Source organism: Botryllus schlosseri, unplaced genomic scaffold, assembly GCF_051294905.1.
Source record: "Botryllus schlosseri isolate E-star unplaced genomic scaffold, Bs_hap1 Bs83a, whole genome shotgun sequence".
NCBI classification, from domain to species: Eukaryota; Metazoa; Chordata; class Ascidiacea; order Stolidobranchia; family Styelidae; genus Botryllus; species Botryllus schlosseri.
This window is the reverse complement of record NW_027648692.1, coordinates 833-12,254: the sequence shown is the minus strand read 5'-3', so window position 1 is coordinate 12,254 and position 11,422 is coordinate 833. Positions and strand designations below refer to the sequence as shown.

The 11,422-nt window shown below is 39.5% G+C and overlaps 1 protein-coding gene across 1 annotated transcript; it reads right to left on the bottom strand.

Annotated features, from left to right (window-relative positions):
- Positions 1 to 3,111: 3,111 nt before the first annotated feature.
- LOC145432684 (uncharacterized) lies at positions 3,112 to 7,662 on the bottom strand. The gene is made up of 4 exons (XM_080309518.1): positions 7,236 to 7,662; positions 7,105 to 7,163; positions 6,158 to 6,253; positions 3,112 to 3,285 (listed from the first exon to the last, which is right to left on the bottom strand). Exons 1-4 carry the CDS (start codon positions 7,306 to 7,308, stop codon positions 3,169 to 3,171), a joined length of 345 nt encoding a protein of 114 aa, XP_080165644.1. The 5' UTR covers positions 7,309 to 7,662; the 3' UTR covers positions 3,112 to 3,168.
- Positions 7,663 to 11,422: the final 3,760 nt, after the last annotated feature.

Genomic DNA, 11,422 nt, shown 5'->3' with positions numbered 1-11,422 from the left:
CGCTCGTCTGGCCGAGAGATAAGATGGTGTTTCTCAGCGCAAGCGAGTCGAAATCGACGTCGTAAGCGAGGTTGCTTCGAGTGTCTGATTACTAATCAAATCAAGGTTACAATTTATTGGGGCGTTTTAAGCACTAGTTCGTCGTCGCCGACGAAGCTGCGCATTCAATTATTCGCGTGCGTATCGGTTACTGGTAAATAGTTGGCATTTACGCGCCATCACGGATTCGCTAATTGACAGCGCTGATGATTTGAAATCGCAGACGGTGGGCGTTTAATCTCATTGTATGGGGTGGCCGCCACCCCGCCACCCCGTAACTCGGCGCCTATGCCAATAACTATGGAGACCCATAGCCGCACCGTCGGCGGCATATTATTCTGGCTAATGTTTGAAGCAGAAGTGTCAGATTCGAATTTTTGTAAATTGCTCCGTCATGAGCACAGATGAGCAATACTAATCCCAGACTCGCAATATCTTTGTTAAAATATATTTATTTAAGTCTATATGCTCAATACTTCGCCTATAACTACACTAAGTAGCAGGATGTGAACATAGGATGTGATGTAGCAGGATGTGAACATAGGTGTTAACGCTAACAACGTGCATGAACTAGGAATGGAGTATCATAAACGACAAATCTTTCTGTGACTATACCGCAAATACCGGATACTCGGTGGATATGTCAAGGTTAAGAATTATCATTACAATTTTCTAATTGCTTCTTTGCTGGTACTGCCGACGTGAAATAAATTGCAGTTAGGTCTGCTTAATCGGGTTTCCACTACTAAATCGGATTTATAGACGCTCGATGTCAGGAAATGATGAACAAGTGTAATACATTTATTACGGAAATGCCGAACCCAATCATCGAAGTGCGTAGCTTGATGACGACAACTACATGATATTCTTACAAAAATGTGACGTTATAATTAGGATGCAGTCATACTGTTTATAGTTTATACTGATTCTTCTGTGCCTGAGAACTGTTTCATGTTCTCAATAGTTGTAACTATTGCATGAAATACATCACATGCCCAGTCTCAATTGGTTTAATTGTATTCGAATAAGCTCGTTCTTCTAATTCGCCATGGTGAATCTGAACTTGGCCAAGAATATACTTTGACTTACACGCGGTCGGAATCAAGAACGGAAACAGAAATCAAGAAAAGACTGCTTTATCATTGCTGATTAAGAAATGAAATCAAGAAATTCCCGGCTATAACCATCATTTCCCGATGTAGCCACGACACTCATATCACTGCAGATTTTCGGTTTGCCAGTAAACCTTAATATACGCAAAGTACATATAGCTGTCCTATTTATTAGAAACAATTAAGATATACCGCTATTTAAAAACCTATTCCATCGTTGCGATATATAAATTGGATACTTAAATTTACCGTTATTCATTTTGTTCCTGTCCAGAGCTAGTTTGAATCGTTTCAGAGCTAATTATTAACATCCTAGATTCTATTATTAGACTGTTTGATGCATACGTCGCTGTTTTCAACTTGTTTTCAAGTGAGGTTGAGGTGTCATTAACAGATAGACACCGCAGTGACTTAGCTTAACGCAATGGTGGTTATTTCTATTCTCGATGAAGTTTGTCGAGTCCAAGTCATAGTGTTAAGACTCAAGTTCAAGTCCAAGTCCCTGTGTTTACTGTTCAGTATCGAGTTCAAGTAAGGGTCAACTAACTGCTTTGAAACTAGTGGGTGTTATCGAAGGTCTTGTATTCATAGATACGTAATTTTTCTCACTTTAAACATGTTAATTCAAACTGATCAAAGACAGTCTGTGCACGTATTGTTCAAGTATCGGCTTGATAGTGGTATAGAATGTGTTGAGTCGTATGACTTGTCGAGTACAAGTCGAGTCTACTCACAAATTGACTCAAGTCGAGCCGAACAATGAAAAATTGCGACCCGAGTCATTACAACCGTGCATCTAAGCCTGGATACCAGCAGAACGGCATCGGCGGCCGTCGAATAATTTGAAATTGTCGGCAGGAATATTCAGATTGGTCATGGCTGGTACTTGGGTACATATAGAAGAAAATTGTGATTTTCCACTCCGTCGCAGGTGTGAGTTCTGATTTTAGGTGCATGCTAAAACTAATTCAAATAATAGCATTGACAAAGGTAATTATTGAGGTGCAGCCGCACGTAGTCTGCACACGTTACCGCTCTAGTAAAAATAAACCAATACAGTGAACACATTGTCTCTGATCGTATGTGTTGAATGTTGCGTGGCATATAGGCGGTGAGCTGTTGTTTCATCGTGGTGTGTATTTTCATAAATTTGAAGATCCTGGAATTGTAACAAGTTTACTTTGGATGAGTGAGAGAGTGTCTCTTTGGTTCATGAGATTGGAGAACATTACTGAAGCATTTATTCACGTTCCTCAACTAAACTGATGATAATCCGGCTTCGATTCGTAATGGTCTTGAAATAAATATTTTCCAAGCCTAAGCATTACCTGCTGGTTTCATAGATTTTTGCTGATGCATTCTAATTTTACGGGAATCGTAGCGACTGTCGTGACTTCGCCGACAATACATTAGTCTCGACAAGCTGAAACACAAAATTGGAGTCCTGTGTACTTGGATGGTTTGCTATCGCATATTTGCATGAGTCTTTTACGTATTTTTTTATCGCAAAATGAGACTCTCGTACTGCCTATACTGCTGATGAAGAAGCTTATCCATACATATCAAACAGGTAGCTTGCGATGTAGCTTCATCGCGGCTGTCACGTTGGGAACTTACGCCGGTCTGATGTATCTGGTTACTGCGAAGTCAAGTAGGGGAGGAGTGGGACCAATGATAAGAAACATCAAATGTTCTATGGCGTCCAAGCCTTCAAACCAGAACAGCGCACCGAGATTTCGGTCACTCAGCACAGGGGTGTCCGACATTCGGCCCGCAATGCAAAGCAATGATGAGTGGGCTAGGGTTGCCATACATCCGGACATGTCCGGAAGTCCACCGTAAGAACCACTGTGAAAACTGCGTCCGGGAGAAAATTAAATTCTAAAATATCCCTAAATGTCCGGAATTTCGAAGGCTTGAAGTGAGCTCAATTTATTTTCGGAAATAAACATAAACGATATTATTTTTAAGCAAATTTTTATTCTATTTTGAATGCATCGCTTCCTCGACCGGACGATCAACTTGGACGCCACCCTCTGTTTGTTCCTCGCCTGCGCTTTTCTACTTCACACCGTCCGATACTTTCTGTGTATCTGTGTTGGATTTTCGGCACGTCGTAAGGCTCTTTCAAACCCTGCAATAATAACAAGTCGCAGTGAACCGAGTAGAGCCCGTTATGCGTTGTAAAATATGAAGTACACGGTATCCGTCTGACCTTCATTACAAACTGGGGAACACTTAAGCTGATCTGCAAGCCTTCGGGAACCCCAAATCCCCGCAGATTCGTAAAACAGAAATCTATCACTATTAGGGCTGGACACGGACACCAATGATTCCAGTAATAACCTATACTGAGTATTCGAATCTGAATCGAGTTTTAATTCTGATGATTCGAGTCGAATAGTGAAAGGCGATCTTTTCGAATACCGCAATAAAAAGGCTCCTTGCCACTGAAAGTTGATTTATCAACAAGAATTCTAGTTTCGATACTGTATTCCACTGTGGAAGACTTTGATTGGTCGTTTCGCAGCATACGAAACATAGTACAAAGCTACGAACGTACACGGGAAATAACATATTTCTGAAGTCATTATCAACTCAGAACATATAGTCACAAATTCAAGTAAATGGGTATGATCGAAAAAATACCAAAGTTTCTTTAATGCGCTGGAGAAAGGCATTTTATTCTTTTTTGACACAGAAACGATACGCAGTTGAACTATGACATCTTACATACAGGTATTACGTCAAAATGAGTGAATTCTTTACTATAGATTAGTGCTGCACAAAACGAACTGTTCACCAACATAGCGTTAAGAGAACAAAACCATTAAAATATGATTTTCACTCAAAACGAATACATTGATATGAATATTTATGCAAATCAAGGTGAACACTGCCGCTGTTTTTCAGGTACCAGTTTAGAAATTCGAGGCTTCATCTTTGAAAATGTCACTGTATTGTATGCTCGATACGCAACTGCGTGATATTATTATTATTATTTAGTGGAAGAAGTAAAAGGATGGCGCCTATCACCGTTAGGTCTTGTGCGCCACGACATTACTCAACTATAACGTGGCAACTATTCAAATAAATCGATGACGACTCAGCACATATTCTACCTAGGGTTGCATTTAAAACAAACGGTGATTTAAAACGCTTTGTTTAAACCATGTTTTAAACAGTGTTTTAAATAGAGGCCTTTAAAAAAAATTGTTTTTTTTTTAAGTTGTAAAATTATGCCATAATTGTGTAAATACTTTCCAAAAAACATGTTGTATGAGCCTACGGACAATTACTACCCGATATAGCCGACATTATCGATATGGGATGGTTGGAACCCTCAAAATAGTCAGTTCAACATTAATAGTACATTTATTTCGTCAAATGAGCTATATTTACCTTATATATTTTCAATTGTCAATGTCAACCCATTATGACGTCACAATTGAATATTCGTGACGTCATGCCTTAAAAAACAAAAAACAACAACAATAAAAACATGTTTTAAATTGGGGCCTTCTTTTAAACATTGTTTTACATTGATTTTTGTTTTAAATGCAACCCTAATTTTACCACGTATTACAAAATGCGGGGATCCGTTAGTAGGTTCACGAGGCGAAATGGAATGTTCATACAAACACAAACGCGAAAACAATTGCTTAGTTGCAGATGAGCATATAAAGATTAGAAATATAACTGTAATTTTAGAAGGACGGGGTTTCGATTATGACGCCAGTCACAATTCGACTACCGATTAAGCCTAATTGACTACAACCAATGTTGGCCAAGAAGGGCGTGTCGTCACAAATCATATGTATCAGTTGAATGTGTGTCTAGACCTCTTGGGAGCCCATGCAACTGCCTCAGGGAGCCTATCAGGTTCCTGGAAACACGCGTTTAGAACCACGGCATGGCGTAACGCATTGGTTCCCAAACTTTTTCGACTCCTCGCCCCGTCATCAAGCTCGACACATATTTTCCCCCACAAATTTACGGATCCGTAATAGAGGGCATGTAATCGGGAAATTTATTCACCTAACTTGGATCGCAGGTGAATTGACTAAAACAGTGGTTCTCAACCTGGGGTCCGCGAGACCTGTAAATTTACAAAATGGTTGATAACCTAATTTGTATTTCTTTAAATTAGGGAAATCGGGGCAGTTTCGATTTATCATTGCTAAAACTTCAGGACTCCCAGCAACAGAATGGACATTCATTTGGGGTTTGTGGGAAAAAAAGTCGGAGTATTGCAGGTCAAAGAGGGTGACTTCGAAATGTCTGCAAAACTTCATTTTCTCCTGCGATATTCTGGTATTCTGGAACAACTTAAAGATCAGCTGCTTGATAGAAATGACTCTAGGCTAGACGGTATATGTTCATTTAAATATGTTTCTCAATTTTGGTGCCATATATGTGGCGATCATACCCAAATGTCTCGTAGAAAGCGTTACGCGTTATTATTACATTCCCCATCACCTATATTTGGCGTTTCAGCACTCGTTCATATAAAATCTAAGGCGCGGATCTTCAAGACACCATCACGTATTTCAAGAAATGCAGCTACACAAATCGCTTTCAAATAAAAGTCTACCAAATTTATACATAAATATGATGATGTTATTTTCAAGAAAAGAAATTTTGCTGCTGTTTATCACTAGCCTACAGTTACAGACGACGGTTGCGCGATAATTGAGCTCAATTTGTACTGAAACTCTGTGGGTCCGCGCGGGTCCGCCACCGTTTAAAAAGGGGTCCGCGGAGATAAAAATGTTGAGAACCGCTGGACTAAAATAAACGTCATTTTTCCAAAAAACCGGTTTCCACGTCTACGTTCAGTTGAGTTGACATTTTTTTCGCGTAATATGCAGGATAAGCCGTCTTCACGTCCATATTTTGGCCGTGTGGTTTTGGCCGCCCCTTTGGTATTTTCGCTGCTCTCAAAATCGCCCACTGGGAGGCGATATCACTGGTCTAACGTCTTCATTCAAAATATATAACTGTACCTTGATTGATCCATCATTAATCAAGCATAATTCGATGAGTGGAGAGGCAAGTTGAACTTCGTTGAACTTCCGTCGGCTGTAGTCGGTCCACTTTTTCTTTGATAAAGCATACATATACGTTCGGAAAACACAATGAACAAACAATTCACAAGCTAAAACGAGAAGAAATTGGGACAACAGTTTTATGCTTATGCATTTGACAATTGTAGCAATAGATACCGAATGCATCGAAGCTTGGTTCGATCGCCATCTCTCTCAATGATTTTAAACCATTTTATTGTCGCGATTCAATTTATATTTTTATAATGGTCCCCTACTCACCTCGAAACTTGATAAGCTGATTATCAAACGATAAAATAAAATAAAAGTCCAGCACCTTCGCCTGGATTTGCTCATTATCTGTTCGAGAAACTGATCACGGAAAAAGGTCAGTACCTTTCTCCTATTCCATATACCTACGTACTACCTATTTGGGAAGCTAGTTAATAAAACAAATATTAAAATAGCCCAGCACCTTCGCAACCCCCAGCAAAATGAGCAACGAACCCCAAGTTGAAAACCTGTGATCTATCTAATGTACCAAGTTGTCTGGTAGGCTACCAATCTGTATAGTCGGCACGGTTGGGTAGCGCCACCGCAGATGGCGCGCGAGAGTAAGCCGGCCCGAATCGGTTGTATATTTTTCCGAATTTTCGGACGATTTTCTGGACTTGTCCTCACCTGTACCGCTGCAGTCCATTCATACTCCATCTTTACGAAAAGCCCTGACATAGCATGTATATACGACGAAGGGCATGAGAATAGATTGGAAGAACAAGGAAGCGACAAAGCATGGTATAGGTTGAGGTCAGTTATATATTCATCAAATTATGGATGTTTGTTGGGGTGGTTTTAACACACACATTACCAGCTTGTTAGGCGTGCGCTAACGCTACTATATTCCTTACCTTCATGGCCGCATAGTAAGCATCGTGCATGTTATTTTCCCCGAAGAATTTTTCCAAATCTAAAACAATCGTGTGTATCGGTTATGAAGCAGAACAGATCTCCACATTGTGTACTATCTGTTAATGATTACCTCTGTCGTCCGGAGCTGCTTGACAATACGCATCATCCATTTTGGGATAATACATAAGAAATCCGAAGCACATTTCATCACGCGTGCCCAGTCCGCTCTGTCACAAGAGACGAAACAATACGTGAAATTGAATTTATGAAATGCATGCACTTTTTCCGCTGTGCAACTAATGCTTAGGAGTTTAACTCTAGACAGGTGATTCCCAACCGCTCCAAGGTGCCCTTCTTGTGATTTTCAATAACCCCAGAAATTCAACCATGTTTTTATAAATAGTTCTGGTCAATTTATGTATATCAATGTTTTTATACCGGATATTATTTATGTCTAAGCCGCATAAGGTCGCTTCAGAAGCAGAGTATCGTCAAACGCATGAACGAATACTCGTTACATAACAGAATAGGCTGTATCATGAGTTATATCGGTGATAGACTTTTATAGATTGATCTTGTGAAGAGCTCATTCCCATAAACTTTTACTAACATTAGAATAACGGCTAACAGCGAAGTATAAATAACAATAAGTTCAATATTACTCCGCGTATAGCCACCCCCTCGCAAAGTTGTGCACGTATGAAGTGAAGACATAGACGACATAGACCAGGGGTGGGCAATTATTTTCCTCCGCGGGCCAAATGAGAAAACTAAATACGTTGGCTGGCCGAGTGAAAATTTTTAGCTATATTCTCCTGCGTATTTTTATTTTATTTCTAAATTACATTCCTAATAAATGCTACTCAATGAATCTGTTGATATTAGTTAATGAGAAAGTGACGAATGATTAAAAAATATCTATTTGCTGTCATGATTCGTAACATTGTTAAACATGATACATTTTTGCTCTCTTAAAACCCCTAGCCACGTTCTTCTATTATGAATTTAAAACAGTGGTTCTCAAACTTTTTCAGGCACGCCTCTTTTATGATAGTGGACAATTTTCGAGCCCCTTATCATGATATTACAAAATACTAAAAAGTGCAACCGGAATGCTGGTAATTCCAATAAATAGTTTGATAGCATGGAAGATTATGGCTGTTAATAAGAAAATTGTGACATAATAAAGTCGGACAATACACAAAGCAACAACTATAAGCTGGGGGTATATCGCGCGGACCGCGAAATTTTTTTTCAATAAACTTCGGTTTCGCGCCACCATTCTGATGCTTTCACGTCTCTCAGTTTGAGAACCATTGCACTGAAATGTATATGCAATAGTACAAAACTTATTTTCTTGGTCGCTGCCTTCCGAGCAGTGTGCAGCTAAAATAACCTTTATATTGAGCGAAGCTTGCAGTTTTTCTGAAGTTCGCCCTCCCTTGAGTGAGTGTTTTTTCGTGTTTATGTCATAAGACCGACTTTGGTAAAATTCTTAATCTCGGCGTCATGCTCGGAAAAAACTGAAAGGACGGGTTTACCTCTGACTCAAGTATAGTGTATTTAGTGTTCTAAATTCTAAACTTAAACCTTCTTTGAATTTCAGTTTTCGGATTTCTTTTTTGGGCATGACCGTTAATCGTTTGTGTGCTGATAGATAAGATGAGTGATATAGTAATCGCAAGCACTGATTGACTTGTTTTACGAATCAGGGATTTGGAAACATATCACGTAGCAAATTGAAACTCATATACCGTATAATGCGTAACTTGACAATGGCAACAAGGAAGGTTTGAACTAAACTATATCAAAAAAGCGATTTCTTGTGTCTTCAATTGCTACTCATACTTTGCCACGTTGCCTTTATATTGAATCTGGACTACGCATGCGTAGGCAGCGTTATCGTGGCACATTATTGAACATGCTTCAAAGTAAACGAATCTACTGTTCATTTGATATAGTCAGTTTTAGTCATTCAAAAAGCAAGTTTTATTTTTGAATTCCAAGCAAACTTTCGCTGGCCGCACAGAATAGCTTCCCGGGCCGCACTTTGCCCAGGCCTGACATAGACCTACCTCAAGTTGTAGTAATGGTATACATTTGCCGTTTGTCTCGTTGATAGCACTCGTCAATCTAAGTGTAGCCTATATCAATGCTAAAATAATCGATATAGAATATATAGAAGTCTAAGTGCGATGCGCATGCTTGACGATGTTAGTTATTGAGCATTTTCATGCGGCTCCATGCGTACAATGAAGTTTGAAATGCGATCCTAACACCAAATGTTGGGAACTTAGCCCTATATTCTATTTTGGTCCCCGATACTGCAATAATGAAGGTCAATCAGCACATCCACTTTTATGGATTACTCAACTAGGTTTTGTGTTCTTTAAGCGTGGTTATTATTTGACCAAGTCTTCATTTGTTACCAAATCACTTATTTTCTACATTTCCAATCTCGTCAAAGTAGAGATGTCGCGTTTGAGTGCACTAGCAATACTTTGGATCGTGAAATTTGCATTTAATAATCTTGTGGTGTAAAGGCCACATCACGGTATCACATAATAATTTCAAAATTAATGAGGCCATTCGTTATTCCTCGTTGATCCCGAATATGTAATATTGAGCTGTCAAAGACGTTAGCCGTATTAATGTGTGCCACGCATCGCCCCAACCTACTTTTCAAACTACTTATAGTTCAGCAATTATCATCACGTTTTCTAATTACACTCAAGTAGTCTTATCATAAGCTCTTTAAACTTGCAATTGGGCAGAAATTTACGCCATTGCTTCTTGCTTTAAGAGAAACACCAACGACTATAACTATACCTGTAACTAATACATTCCAAGCGTATAAGCATTTATTAGGCGTATAGCACATTATAGTTACCGTTACCGGCTCTTCAAACAGCTCTTAGACTATCTAGTCTAGAGGAGTCCTGTGCGCGGATGTGCGACTATCAGACACCGACATTTAAGCGTCAGCTTTCACCTCGTCAGGACTCACGATAAAGCAAGAGAAATAAAGTTTTGGCGAACGTGCGACTTGCAGAAAGATATAGACTTCCAGAAAGATATACGGCGAAACCTAACTTTTGAGTAGCAACAGTTTATACTGGAGATCACGAAATAACAACATGCTTCAACAAATGATTATAGAAACAATAATAATTGATCACCCCGATTCCAACACTGGTGAGCCTCTCAACCGTGTTATATGAACAATGTTCATTGAAAAGATTTATGTGTGTTTATGACAGGGGTGGGCTATTTTTTTTCCCGCGGGCCAAATGAGAAGCAGAAATATGTCGGCGGGCCGAGTAAGAAATTTTAGAATATCCAGCGTATTGATTTTATTTCTAGATTGGAAGCTGTGAATTGCACGAATTGGTGCTCAGTGGATGTGTTGATATTGGGAATGACGAATGACGACCCAAAAAATATTTATTTGCTGTCATATGTTGAAACAATGGTAAACATGACACATTTTGACTTTTCTTTAAACCCCTATCCGCGTTTTTATATCAATAAATTAAATAGTATTTGGAATGGCTGAAACAACCCGTCGTCATCCCCCGAAACGTTGGTCTTGCCCCCCACCCAATAGAGTTCTAAACCAAGCTCCTGGTGGCTTCCCCCAGACAAGCCCCCATCGAGATTCACCATGCACAAGATGTCTTGTATACACTAATTGTCAACGTTTATGCCCTAATCGTGCCAAGCGCGGAATTTTTTCATGATTCATGATTCAATCGGTCAATAATATAGGTAATTGCAAATATATTGTTATATTTTTTAACCTCTCTCAGCCCACGTAGTGGCCTACTCAGTTTTACCGCTGGAGCTGAGTGAGGTACTGTCTTGGAAATATTCGGGAAGGCCCGTTGGTATAATTACTTCGTTACATGTTGTTATTTCGTGACCTCTCGTCTGCTATGTGATAAGATAATGAAATCGCCAAAGCGCACCAAACTAAAAAGACGCACCCCATTCCCGATTGGTATTTCTTCACTGGCAAATATTGCCTATGGACAATTGAACTTCGTGGTTTTCGGTCAACATAAGGGCAGTCCTTTTAGGCCAAGGTTTTCTCGCTGTTAAGCTTTTTTCCCTTTACTTAGTTAATTTGATCAGCAGTTGCAATTGCAGCACCTTCCCGTGTTGGCCTCAAGTTTATTTATCTTGCTGCGTCGTGGCGCGGTAATGGGTAACGCCGAAATGCCCAATTCTAAAAACCTTCCATATCTAAATCGCGCGGAGCGCGAGAAAAATTTGATTGAAGTTGCATATATTTTGAAAAAAATACCCTATAATTTA